Source organism: Globicephala melas, chromosome 8, assembly GCF_963455315.2.
Source record: "Globicephala melas chromosome 8, mGloMel1.2, whole genome shotgun sequence".
In the NCBI taxonomy this organism is placed as follows: domain Eukaryota; kingdom Metazoa; phylum Chordata; class Mammalia; order Artiodactyla; family Delphinidae; genus Globicephala; species Globicephala melas.
Genome location: NC_083321.1, coordinates 87755289 through 87769752, shown reverse-complemented (window position 1 = coordinate 87769752; position 14464 = coordinate 87755289). Strand labels below are relative to the sequence as shown.

Here is a 14464-nt window from a genome sequence, read left to right as displayed (position 1 = left end):
ATCTCGTTATCTCCCTCAGGTACAGAGCCCTGGTATTTCTATTTAATTAATGGATTTCTGAATTTCAATGTAGTCTTTGCTTTGGCTCTCCTGGTCTTACCACTGACTTCTCTTATGGAATACCTACTGCAGAGATTTCATGGTGAGTGGCATAACGGATGATAGACTTGGTGGGGCGTGGGAGGGAAGAGAAGTAACAATGGGTACCAAGAAGTGAAAAAGAATCTCCTTACTTTATTCTCCATTTTCTTCCTATGGAAATGTTTGGTTTATTGCATTTTCCATTTGTGTTCGTAGATTATTTAACTTATGTTGTTAACCTGTGTGAAAGTTTGGTTAATAATTGCAAGTGAGGAGTCTGTATGATTTACAGAACCACCTGGAGAGGCAGAAACATTTATAAAATCTTGGGAGATAAGCCTATCTATACGAGTCTTCTGTTTTTTAAAGAACTGTGTGTTGGCATGCAAGATTGCTTAAGATAATCAATGCTAGAGGCAAACATTCTCTGGGAAATTCAACCAAAAATTTGAGAACTAAACCATATAGAGGTTCCCCCAAATTGGATGCTTGTTCTGATTCTGTATTGCACAGCCAGTGTTTTCTCAGGTTGTCATGGCTCTGGATATGTAGTGCCCATAGTTTCTTTTATGGAAGACAGATCTGAGCAGAAATGCATCTGAGCTTTGGAAGGAGATTTAACTTCAGACTTTTTAGTCTGATTTGGATGCCATATGATCCCTCAGTACCATTCCCCATTCTGCTTTTCTACTATTAATGGTTTATAAAGACTTCACTGTGTTCATAGAACATGAAAGCAGCCTTCAGAGTCACTTTTGTTTTGTTTTAGGACTTCCGTTGTAACATAACCGTGATGCCATTATCCTAACAAAATTAACAGTAATTTCTTAATATCATCTAATACCCAGGTAATGTTTAGATTCCTACATTGTCTGAAAAATAGCTTTTTATAGTTTTTATAGTTCTTTATAGTTTGTTTAAAGCAGGATCTAAACAAGAGTCATATAGTGAACTTGGTGTTATGTTTCATAAGCTTTTTTAGAGGTTCCCCCCTCACCTTTTTCCTCCTGGAGATTTCTAAAGAAACCAGGTCATTCATCTTGCATAGTGTCCCACATTTGGATTCAGCTGTTTGTCCCCTCGAGGTATTAATGTATTCCTCCATTCCTTGTATTTCTTAAGGATCATTTTTTCTTTTTTTTTGAAAAGTAACTTTTTCCCTGACTATAAAAATATTTATGCTTGTGGAAAATTTGGAAATGCTTGTGATGTAAGTATAAAAACAGTAAAAATAAAATAAAAATAGTATATTAAGCTGTTCTCTAAAGTATGAATCCAATTTTGGTTTAAAAGTGTGTAATATATCCACATGTCCACCTAGTAACTAGTCCCCATCCTTAGGTTACCTAGGGGCTTTCCTTTATACTTTTTAAAATACTTTTTTAGTACTTTTCTTCTGTTTTTTTCTTTATTTTTTTTTTGTATTTTATAATGGAAACAATCTTTTTCAAAAGAGGAAACATTAAGAAATAAAAATAATAAAAGAAAAAACGTAGAAAAATATAAAGAGGCAGGAAAGAAATTACCCATTATCTCATCATGTAGTACAACTGGTTATAATTTTGTACATTTTATAGAGGACATTTCAAAATTTTAGGCCATATTTTTAAGATGTATTCGTTAGCTTTTAAGATACAGAAGAGGAAGAGATTGTTTACTTACAGAAGACAGATTTTTTTCTTATGATGAAGAAAATTCCAACCTAAAATACCTCCTGGAAAGGTATAAGTCCTAAATTATAACCTAAAATCTCATGATAAAATCTTAGAGTGAAAAGTTTAAAAGATAAGGTTGTTATTGCAGTTCAAGAATTTTTATTCCTAAAGAGTTTCTGCAAAAGCACGGATAACTACGGAGCACAGTTAAACATTGCTTAGTTGGGCTTTGATGACAACCCTGATCTTTTTATCTAAATTTGCTCAGTGTAGACATAATGGACACCAGGGGGCGCTATCTATCTACCCTAGGCCAGTGATTCCTGCGCACTTCTTGTTGTCACTAGTATAAGCACAGCAGGGGATGCCTTCACTGTAGGTTGCAGGTTTATCACTCAGTGTTCATGTACCTAACCACAGGAACCTTCCAGTAGGTGCTTAGGTCTTAGTTTTCATTAAATTCCTTTAATTCTTTCACATGCTTTTAAGTACACCTTGACTTTAATTTTGTGATACAGAGTGGATGGGTACTGCAGAACAGGAGAGAAAACTTGATCAGTAAACTTCCTTTAAGAGTGTTTTTATATTTGCTTTGAAACAAACTCTGTCATTTGTAGCCTGAGGAAAACCAGTGATGGGTTTGAGAATCCTACTTTTTTCCTTTTCTTTGATCTATAGCCATTTGGTGTATAAGTAAGATTAATGCAGTAAACAGAGCATAGGAATTAAAATACAAGAAATGAATTTATGTTATGCTTTTGGTTGATCTCAGGAACTTTTAGTCTTAGTGGCAGGACTCATTAGGAAGAGAAATCTGTTTTTTCTTCATCCAGTGTAGAAATTATTAAGCTCTATTACGCATTCACCTGTTCTAGCTAAATCCAGTATTGTGCCTTCCTTTAAATGTTGGACCTCTTGGGAGGGCTAAGGAGTATATACCTCTTTCTACTTGACTCCTTTATTATATCAGAGAAAGTGTGAATACAAGAATTGAAACATTTTATTGGGTGCCCTAGGGTATACATCCCAGTTTGAGGTCAAGAGAACATTGAAACTAAACATGCTGTTTTGTTCTAACATGGTGAAAGGTGGATATTTTTCTGTCTTACAGTTCAGAATTTAGGCCACCCATATTGGCTTACCTTGGCTCCAATGTATATTTGGTTTATAATTTTCTTCATCCAGCCTCACAAAGAGGAGAGATTTCTTTTCCCTGTATATCCACTTGTATGTCTCTGTGGTGCTGTGGCCCTTTCTGCACTTCAGGTGAGTTTCAGGGAAATGTATATCTGCTTCATTCTGTTTCACTTTACAAATTACAGAATGCTTCCACCTAAGATATTTTATCTGTACATTACACCTGATACAGATATTATAAAGCTTTATGTATTGATTGCTTAAATGTTGCTTTGACTCTTATTTGCTGATTACGTATTTGCAGTGTTAATTTGTGTGTTAATTTGTCTCTGTTGCCAATAAGAATCCAATTGCTATGAAAGGAATTTTTTTAAGTCACTGAATGGGCCTAGCACAGAACGGTGGAACCACAGCAGAGCTAATGGAATGTGTACTCTTCCACTACAAGACCTGAATGAAACTGGCTCAAGTGTTTGGGATTACATCAGGCAGTTAGCAATGTGGGACACTTTGTAATCCTGGCTTAAAAACCTGTCCAGGTCAATTCCCTGTCAGAACTAATCTTGAATATCTCTGTAATTATGGCTTCAGAAGCGCCAGACTCTTTTTTTTTTTTAACCTCTGCTACCATTTGCAGTTAGCAGAAGAAGAATAATTAGGGTGATAGTTTTTTTCTAGTTTTTTTTCTTAACAGATTTATGTTAAGATATAATTCACAAACCATAGAATTTACCCATTTAAAGTGTATGATACAGTCTTTTTTAGGCTATTCACAGATCTATGTAAGCCTCACTGCAGTCAATTTTAGAACATTTTTATCACCTCAAAAACCCTGTACCCTTTAGCTGTCGTAACCCCCCTTCCATATCTCCTCAGCCATAAGCAACAGCTAATCAATCTACTTTGTATCTCTATAGATTTGCCTATTCTGGACATTTCATATAAATGAAATCATAAAATATGTGGTCTTTTGTGACTTCTTTCATTTAGCATAATGTTTTTATTTTTTAAAATAAATTTATTTTATTTATTTATTTTTGGCTGTGTTGGGTCTTCGTTGCTGTGCGTGGGCTTTCTCTAGCTGTGGCGAGCGGGGGGGCTACTCTCCGTTGCGGTGCCTGGGCTTCTCATTGCGGTGGCTTCTCTTGTTGCAGAGGACCAGCTCTAGGTGCGCGGGCTTCAGTAGTTGTGGCAGGCGAGCTCTAGAGTGCAGGCTCAGTAGTTGTGGTGCACCGGCTTAGTTGCTCTGCGGCATGTGGGATCTTCCTGGACCAGGGCTCGAATCCGTGTCCCCTGCATTGGCAGGCGGATTCTTAACCACTGTGCCACCGGGAAGTCCTAGCATAATATTTTTAAAGTTCATCCATGTTAGGATGATAGTTTTAAAAAATAATTTTAATTATAAAAGTAACTGAACTTTATTGTAGATAATTTTTCTTTTACCACTTTCTAAATCAGTCCTACTACCCTAACAAAATCTCCTTCTAGCATTTTTGCCGATCATATAACAATCTATTTTGATTGTAACCTAAGGTTCATGTAACTTTACATCCCTCTTAATATAATTATAACATTCTCTATATTGCTATATCTGTACCCATCATTTTAATAGCAATATAATATTCTAAGGTGGATATAATATACAACATTATTATGTAATATACTGAATTGGTTATATATAATGATTAGATATAATTTATGTTAAAGTTTAGATTGCTCACTTATTTCAATATTATAAATAATGCTAGGGTAAATATCTTTGTTTAGGTATTTGGATTGTTTGCTTAGGAGAGATTCCAGAAAACATGAAAGGGATCCAAACATATTTATGGCACTTGTTATGTATTGCAAAATTGCTTTCCAAAAGTAGTTTCTAGTCTAGGAGGGAAAGAAGGGAGGACAGAAATCTCATGGGAAGGTGTTCAAAGGCTGCAGAACTCATGCAGGTGTGTATGTTGTTAATGATATTCATCTAGTTTGTGAAGTAGTTTAGCAGATAATTAACAGAATTTTCCTAATATTCTATGTGAGGAATTCTTTTTTCTTTTTGTTTGGTCATGAGACATTTTGTTGTTGCTAAAAACTTAGATGAAAACTTGTTAGTAAGGAAAGTGAAGGTTAATAACTAGTTATATCAGAATAGATTGAGATACTTCATATATCAAAAAAACCTAGGAAAAGCATTTTTGTTTAAATATTTTTAAAAAATAAATTATTAGGACTTTAAGCATTAGGGAAGTATCCAAATGATTTTCCTATGAAGCTAGTGAGATTTCATTCTTGGCAAGCCCTCTGGCTAGGCTGATCTACAGACAATTGAGCAGAATTTGCTTTAATGTGAGAATTTGGAGTGGGTACTTCACTGTTTGCTACTGCTCAGACCCTTGGTAGAACCTCTTTTTCTGCTTTCTTCCTCTCAGTTATGATGATGTCTTGTGATTGTGTATATTTTGCAAGGTGTATCTTCTTTTTTCAATAACGTTTTCTTTCCTTCTAGAAATGTTACCACTTCGTGTTTCAGCGATACCGCCTGGAGCATTATACTGTGACATCGAATTGGCTGGCGTTGGGAACACTCTTCCTGTTTGGGCTCTTATCTTTTTCTCGCTCTGTGGCACTGTTCAGAGGTAGATGTACTGAGAATATCTTAACCTGTACTCACAAGGCACTATTCCTTGGTTTTGCTTGACCCATGATTGTTCGGGTTTTTTTGCTTTTTTTTTTTGTTTTTTTGCGGTACGCGGGCCTCTCACTGTTGTGGCCTCTCCCGTTGCGGAGCACAGGCTCCGGACACGCAGGCTCAGCGGCCATGGCTCACGGGCCCAGCCGCTCCGCAGCATGTGGGATCTTCCCGGACTGGGGCACGAACCTGCATCCCCTGCATCGGCAGGCGGACTCTCAACCACTGCGCCACCAGGGAAGTCCCCCATAATTGTTTAATACAATTCAGCTTAAGCTGCAGGGGGAGGACTTTTCTACAGGGAGAACCTATGGACTTCATATTAAGATTGGGGGCTTGGCCCCAATTGAGCCATGGCTGCTGAGCCTGTGCGTCCGGAGCCTGTGCTCCACAACGGGAGAGGCCACAACAGTGAGAGGCCCGCATACCACAAAAAATAATAATAATAATAATAAGATTGGGATGTGACCTCTGTACCTTAGGATTGAAGAGAAGATTGAGAATGCCTTTTAGTGTGATTAACTATAAACGTCTTCTCTATTCCTACTAATTTTTTTTTTCCTTTTAAAGGATGAATTAAGGAAGCCTTAAACTTAGGATGCAAATTTGGGGCTCAAGTCCCATGATTATATTCTTTCTTATAATCATTATTTGGATCCAGAATATTGAAATGTGCTCAAAGAACGTGAAATTAAAAAGGTGGAAGGGTATAGAGAAGGGCAAGAAAGCAAATTATTTCTGGCAAAAATAGGGCCTCTGCTTTAATCATCTTCCTGACTGTAGAAGTGTTTTACACCCGTAGAGTGGGCTTCCTGCTGGGGTTGCGGTGTACCTTTCACATGGATCACAGTGGGACATTAACACGCATTATAATTAAATGTCAGAATCTCATCTCCCTCATCTTTGGCTTTCACAAACCTTTCTCCCTTCCAGGGTATCATGGGCCCCTTGATTTGTATCCAGAATTTCACCGAATTGCCACAGACCCAACCATCCACACTGTCCCAGAAGGCCGACCTGTTAATGTCTGTGTAGGAAAAGAGTGGTATCGATTTCCCAGCAGCTTCCTTCTGCCCGATAAGTAAGTTGCCCTTTAATTCTCAGAGTTTTAAATCAAGGTGTAAAAATAGCAATCCTGTAGCAATGTCTTCTTAATTTTTCCTTCATTTTAGATTTTTCACAAGTTTTTGAATGATTTTCCATCTCAGAGAGCTGTGGGAACTGTGCTGGGCACCCATGGCCTGTGTTTGGTAGAATGAGTGCTGTGTCTGGTAATGCACCCTGCACTGCCCTTAACCACAGAGGTCTGGGGACGTCTGAAGACATTTTGGGCTCTGGGCTTCTGCTAGTGGCTCTTCCTAAGGATCCATATTTAAATTTTTATAATGAACTGATATCCACTTTTAAAAGTGGTTTAGAGACTCTAGGTTTCTAGAGTGTTTTTAGAGAAGACATGTTTGTCGTCCGACAGCAGTGGACATTCTCTACCAATGTATGGACACTGGGAAAGCTGTGGCTAAGACCTTGGTACCACTTTCCTCGATGCTGTCTGTTGTTGGATGTGATAGCATAGGCTCTGAGTTCCCTTGTATTTGCTTCATTTGGACAGAGAAGAGCCCTATTTAGGGAAAAGGGAAGTCAGGTTAAGATGAGTCATGTTGCTCCATTTGGGGACTGGCTTCAGCAGCTTAGCTGGTGGTAGTATCTTTTGATTGATAAAGATCCTGTATCAGTCATTAATGATTAATTAAAACTTGTTTTTTAAGCGTTAACTTTAGCATTTGCCTTTTACATTTGAAATAGTTTCACAACCAAAGATACTTTTGAGGATTACTCAGGAACAAAGTACTTTTCCCACAGTGAGTTCTTACATTTCACTCTTTTCTCTACACACCTGATGAATTTGCTTTACTTTTGATAAGTCCCTCTGATTACAGATAATTGGCAATAAACTTTGATGTTTCTCTTTTGATGGTATGATCACTATTGCAGATTTCACTGCTAAGAGTTGGTGAAATGGGTTGAGAGACCTCTAGTTGAAAATTTCTCAACGATTTTGGACTGAATTGTGACCTCTGTCTCTATTCTCTCTGGTTGAGGTTTTAACAGAAACATTTTGTCTCCAAGTGAAATGTTTTTCACATGAAATTTTTTTTTTTTTGCTTGTGTATTTCAAGTACATTTGGCAATGTGAGCCCCCTGTGTTTTTCTTATTTTCCTTATTTGTGTTTCTGACAGTTGGCAGCTTCAGTTCATTCCATCAGAGTTCAGAGGCCAGTTACCAAAACCATTCGCAGAGGGACCACTGGCCACCCGGATTGTTCCTACTGACATGAATGACCAGAACCTAGAGGAGCCATCCAGATATGTAAGGGCATTATTCTCCTTTTACTACTTTGAAAAGAGTTCTACCCTTAAAATCTGTTGGCATACATAATAGAGCATTGATGAAATGGGACTTTTTTAGAAAGTGATTTCTTTAGGGTGAGGGATGTAACGACTTTTGTTGAGAAAGGATGAACAGTATCATTTTTATTTTCAAATGACCTCCTTAATTTTCTATGTAAAATATACAATTCAACATATTTTCTAAACTGGGCTGGAAAATTTCCTATGTTTAATTCAAATCATCATCTTGAAACACATTCTGCAGCTCTTATCACTCCTTGGTCCATTAAAATGCTTCATGGGGAACTTTCAAGTTATAGGTGGACCTTTGACCTAATTATTAGTATACTCTGGTTTTAGCAAGTGGACAGTCAGTGAAAGCTGTTCTCACACTGAGTCCATGAAGCAATATCTGCCAGGGCCGTGCTCTTCTACCCACTCATCTTTACGCACTCGGAGATCCCATGTGGATTTTATTTCAGTTCCTTCGAAAGATGACACTTTTGTCATTTGATACCTGTAAAATCTTTGATTGTGGAAAAGGTGAGAGCAATAAAGATAATGTTCCTGGTTCCCAGAGACAGTAAAGGACTATTTTGTAGAATTATTAGAAAACACATTTTTTGGCAACCTATCTGTTAAGAAACATTTAACAATTTAAATGTCAAATACATTTCATTTAGATTTTCTTATGTCATATACTTAAAGTGAAATATCAGGACGTTCAGTTCTCTTCCAAAGTAAACCTGCAGCCACAGCTGGCTTTTTGTGTCCCGGATTGGGGCAGGTTATACTTCCATGGAGACCCTCAGGGTTTATGAGTGAGATTCTTACTGTGTGAACTTTCGCTTATAAGCTATGAAAATGGACATGATAAAATACAAACTTGAGTTGGCTCCCTGAGAAGGTGACACATGTATTCCACTAAGTGACTTATCCTGTAGCTTCCTTCTAACTTAAGCCTCTGATTCCTGTAACAGTGACAATACCCCTGGGCAATATGTTCTGTTGCTAGTCATTTTTATTTTAGCTGCAGATATTCTCCTGAGAGCAGGCTTTGATGTACAGGGGATCACTATGGGGACACTGGATAGTCAGAAGGGTAGGAGAATACACTGTGATAGGGGGAGGATATAATAAATTCAGAGTGTTGTTGTCACAGCTGTAATTTGGGAAGAGATAGTATAGGGTAGTAAAAAAAAAAAAGAGCATGGACTTTGGAGTCAAGTAGGCTTGAATTCTAGTCCCAACTCTGTTGCCTACTTTGATGACATTGGGCAAATTAGTTAACATCTGTGTTTAATTAATTTCAGTTTTTGTCTGTGAAGTGGGAATAACCATACCTACTTTTGGAAGAAATAATAGGAGATTGGATATCATATCTCTCTGTCATATATAGCATAGTGTTTGGTACATAGTTTTTCCCACATATGTTCTTAATTTGATAATGGTGTATTTGATGGATTAATTTTATTGCTCCCCAACTTGATTTTTATTACAGTCTGTCCAGATTCAGTGTTGCTTTTTCAATCCCAGTGACTTTGCTTATCTTGGTGACAGTGCCTGGACTTCCCTTGTCTACCTTCTTATACTATCAAAAGTCTTTCTCTCTGAAGCCTTTCCCAACTATTAAAGTCCACAGTGGGCAGTGTCCTTCTTTAAATGCCTTAAATATTTATCTGTATAACTCATTTAGCCATTTAATTTTGTTGTCTTACGCTATTTAAATATTTCTGACGTGTATGTCATATTTTTCACTATCAGATTGTGAGTGCTATGGAGAGAATGACTGCACCTTATTTCTTTTGTATTCACCATAGTGGCTAGGATAGTGCTGTGTATCTAGTAGTTAGCCTATACATGCTTTCTGACTTGAGAGATGAATATTTGTCATTGTTGAGATAGTGATATTGAGAGAAAGCTGGCTATAAAATCTTCAGTGGCTTACAGGCACATGGAAAGATGCTCAGCATCACTAATTATTAGACAAATGCAAATCAAAACCACAGTGAGGTATCACCTCACACCAGTCAGAATGGCCATCATCAAAAAGTCTACAAATGGGACTTCCCTGGTGGTGCAGTAGTTAAGAATCTGCCTGCCAATGCAGGGGACACAGGTTCGAGTGCTGGCCCGGGAAGATCCCACATGCCGCGGAGCAACTAAGCCCGTGCACCACAACTACTGAGCCTGTGCTCTAGAGCCCGCAAGCCACAACTACTGAGCCTGCATGCCACAACTACTGAAGCCTGCACGCCTAGCGCCCATGCTCCGCAACAAGAGAAGCTACTGCAGTGAGAAGCCTGAGCACCTCAAGGAAGAGTAGCCACCACGTGCAGCAACGAAGACCTATGCAGTCTGAAAAAAAAAGTCTACAAATAATAAATGCTGGAGAGAGTGTGGAGAAAAGGGAACCCTCCTACACTGTTAGTGGGAATGTAAATTGGTGCAGCCACTATGGAAAACAGTATAAAGCTTCCTTAAAAAATTAAAAATAGACTTACCATATGATCCAGCAATCCCATTCCTGGGTATATATCCAGAAAACACAAAAACTCTAATATGAAAAGATACATGCACCCCAGTGTTCATAGCTGCACTATTTACAAATAGCCAAGATATGGAAACAAACCAGGTGCCCATCAACAGACAGTTGGCTTAAGGAAATGTGGTACACACACACACACACACACACACACACACACACATCCAAATATTGCCATTTGCAGCAACATGGATGCTTAGTGAAGTAAATCAGACAAATACTATATATCACTTATATGTAGAACCTTAAAAATAATACAGATGAATACAAAAACAGAAATAGACTCACAGACATAGAAAACAAACTTATAGTTACCAAAGAGGAAAGTGGGGGTGGGGAGGGACAAATTAGGAGTATGGGATTAACAGATACAAACTACTATATATAAATAAGCAACAAGGATTTACTGTGTAGCACAGAGAATTATATCCAATACCTGTAATAAACTACAATAGAATATAATCTACAAAGAAAAAATGGAATTACTGTGCTGTACACCTGAAACTAATAAAATATTGTAAATCACCTATACTTCAATTAAAAAAAAACTACAGTGGCCTGTTGTACATTTCTTAAGGTTTGGTCACAGGTTGTCTCTGGTTAGATCATATTTCCATGTTCTCCACTACCAGATACTGTTAAATTTAAGTGACTATATTAGCTTTACCCAAAAGGAGAAGATTTTCTAGAATACCTATAGGAGTCACCAAAATGCTGGCTGGTAAAATCAGGGACAAACAGGTCCTCTATGTGTTCTGAGTGTGTAGTGTCTGTCACTGTGCTCATACACCTTTCTCTCTTTGGATTTTCCTGCATGGTGGGGGAAGTGCCCTTCAAATCCAGTCCACTCACCTTTGACACTTTGGAAAGAGACACTTGATGGCTTACTGTGAATTCCACACAAACTATGATCAGGGATTAATTTCTTGCAGTTAACTGTTTAAAAAGGTATTTGTTTTTCTTTGATGATAAAAGTAATAAACACTTGTGTAAAATAATGAAAGCTATCAATAAAAAAAATCAGCTATAATCAAATTACCCCAATATTAAATCACTGTTACCATTTTGATGGTTTTTTCTTTCACTTTTTTCTCTTGCATTCATATATGTATACGTATGTAAATAAAAATCTCAATTATTTTGAAAAATAACGTAGTTCTTTAAGAAACGGTGCCAGGATCAAGACTAGTGACCAAATAATTTTGGTCTCACATTTGGCCAAAATGTGAGAGCACACGTTGTAGTACGTTTATGTTTGTTACTTCTGGTATCAGCCCTGGTTTTAAGTATGGGTTCATTCAAAAAGGCAAAATAATTATGTTCTCTGTCTTTCCTGAGCATGCTAAATAGCAGCATTATTTTTATTTGCCCTTTGGCTCTGAGTGACAGGTTTTAACCAACTCTTGGCTTCAATGCTAAATGATGTGGTCTGTCTCCTATTCCTAGTCTGAGTGGAAACTAAGAAACATGCATGACCTCCTGTATTTCCCTATGCTCTTTTACCTCTGAGTTTATCAAGAATTAGGAGTGAGTGTTTGTAAAGGCTCTTGGTTTCTACTGTATTGTTATAACTATACTGCAGCAATAATATTTTTTCGCTGTAATATTTTTTCGCTGCATATTCTTTCATGATAGATACTGAGTAGCTATTGAACAGGTGGTATTATTCAATGGTACCTGCCAAGATTTTCTGCCAGAATCAAGGTCTGAATTTAGAAGGTACATTCAGTGTCTCCTCTTTACTTCTTGACAAATCCAAATATTTGTTCACTGTTTCAAGGTGAATGATAACCTTCTGTTTCCAAATCTGGTGTCTGATGTGGGAGCTGCTTAGTCAGTGGATGGAGTTTGGGGTAAAAAACACACGTTCAGGAGGGATCTTACAGATAAAGACTTTTCCCTGACTTTGACTTAATGCTTAAGCAGATTTTCAGGAAGCTTTTCCATCTGTTACCTTTGAAAAAATAAAACTGGTCATTGATTAATTTTTTTCCCAAATAGTAATATAGTCAGTTCTGCTATAACGTGATATACAATTGCCAAAGATAATTGTGTGGAAAACCACAAGACTTGTGGGAAAAATGGAGTTAGGGACACAATACTCAAAAACTTTGTCAGTGACACATAAAAAAGATAGGAACCTAATAAAAACCGTGGCATAGTTTTATATATGTTAAATGGCGAAAAGTACATAAATGCTACAATAATATGGCAGTTTACCTTGAAGAAGACCTCAGGTTGCTTCTTGAAGTGGCATTGGGATGGCTGCAGCTTGTGAAATAAGGGTTATTTGAAACATGACAGAAAGCTGTAATACCAAATATGGATGATATGAATGGGTGTGGCTCGTAACAGGCAGTGAACAGAAGAAGCTGGGAGATAATTTGAGTGTGGGCTTGTATGCACTTTGTTTATTTCTGGGCTGATTGGTTCAACTGGGTGTAATTTTCTGGATTCATCTAGGTTTTCTTGTGGATTAAATGACACATAAGCAAACACAGAAATTGAATTGTGCTCACATTGTTCCCTAATATATCAATTGCGTTGGAACAAATTTGCATTTTCAAAACAAGTGTTACAATAGAACTGACTGTATATTCTTTTTCTTCTTTATCCCTGCCTTTACCATTTAACCAATGGGAAGAATTATGGTTTTGGAAGGGAACTTAAGGTATCATAAAGTTTATGATCTCTTCTTTTTATGGGTGAAAAAAATTGAGGCTCAGAGGGGTGGTAACCTGACAAAGTTTAGTCCTAGGATAAGAAACTTGGTTTCAGGATTCTTCAATATTCTTTTCACGCCTCCTCTTACTTCCAAGTTTATACCATATGGTGTATCACTTGAATATATGTTTTCATGCAATGGTTAATTGTTCTTTCATGTAACAGAGCTGAATAGACATCAAGTGGTTGAGCATTACTTTTTTTTTTGGCTGCGCTGGGTCTTCGTTGCTGCACGCGGGCTTTCTCTAGTTGTGGTGAGCAGGGGCTACTCCTCGTGGTGCGCAGGCTTTTCGTTGCGATGCGCAGGCTTCTCATTGCGGTGGCTTCTTGTTGCGGAGCACGGGCTGTAGGCACGCGGGCTTCAGTAGTTGTGGCACGCGGGCTCTAGAGCGTAGGCTCAGTAGTTGTGGCACACGGGCTTAGTTGCTCCGCAGCATGTGGTATCTTCCCGGACCAGGGCTTGAAACTGTGTCCACTGCATTGGCACTTGGATTCTTAACCACTGCACCACCAGGGAAGTCTGAGCATTACTTTTTTAAGAAGTTACTTTCCATTTCTAGAGCTCTATTACATGTATGCCAGGTACTTTATGTAGTAATCAAAAGGAATGATTGGGGTCTTCTCCCTTTTCTTTTTTCTCTCTTTCTTCTTTTTCTCTCTTTTAATCATTTCTCCTACCCTTACTGGAAGTCCTTATTTGAGGAGAAAATTAATTGCCCTGTAGATAGCCTTACTAATTTTTATTAGCCTTGAGTAGCAGAGCAAGCAGATTAAAATTGCTGTAATATGTGCAGTAGAATAAGATTGGAATCCACTCTGAATTTAAGTTAAGGCTGTTCACAATTCTTCTTTCAGATTAATTCACTAGTATCCATTGTGTTGGCATTTAGAAATGAAGTGATGTTTTCATGATCTTTAGTGATTGAATGACCCAAAATTTTTACCTGTGAGTTTACATTTTTATAGTGCAGTAAATTTTTACTTGTGAATTTAAAGATTCATTCAATAAATATGTATTTAGCAAGGCTTTATGGGAGACAATAAAACTATACGACAGCCTATGCCTCTGGGTGACAACTACTTTTTAAAATTTAATTTTAGGATATATCAAAGAAATGAAAATCCCAAAAAATACTTGGAACCTTTCCCTATCAGATGTTTCCTCCTAGGCCCCAGTGTTCCTATTTCAAAAAAAAGGGACTATCATAGGATAATATTGATGCCTGGCACAATGATGTAGTGGCAAGAGCACTG

General features: G+C 37.6%; 1 protein-coding gene across 7 annotated transcripts in view; it reads left to right on the top strand.

Moving 5' to 3' along the window:
• ALG9 (ALG9 alpha-1,2-mannosyltransferase) overlaps positions 1-14464 on the top strand; it is a 107646-nt gene that overhangs the window by 30999 nt on the left and 62183 nt on the right. For all 7 annotated transcript variants that reach the window (XM_030836760.2, XM_030836770.2, XM_030836804.3 and 4 more), the window contains exons 9-13: positions 20-142; positions 2848-3002; positions 5371-5500; positions 6487-6634; positions 7792-7921. In XM_030836760.2, the coding sequence (XP_030692620.1) occupies positions 20-142; positions 2848-3002; positions 5371-5500; positions 6487-6634; positions 7792-7921 (686 nt within the window). The remainder of the gene's footprint in view (positions 1-19; positions 143-2847; positions 3003-5370; positions 5501-6486; positions 6635-7791; positions 7922-14464) is intronic.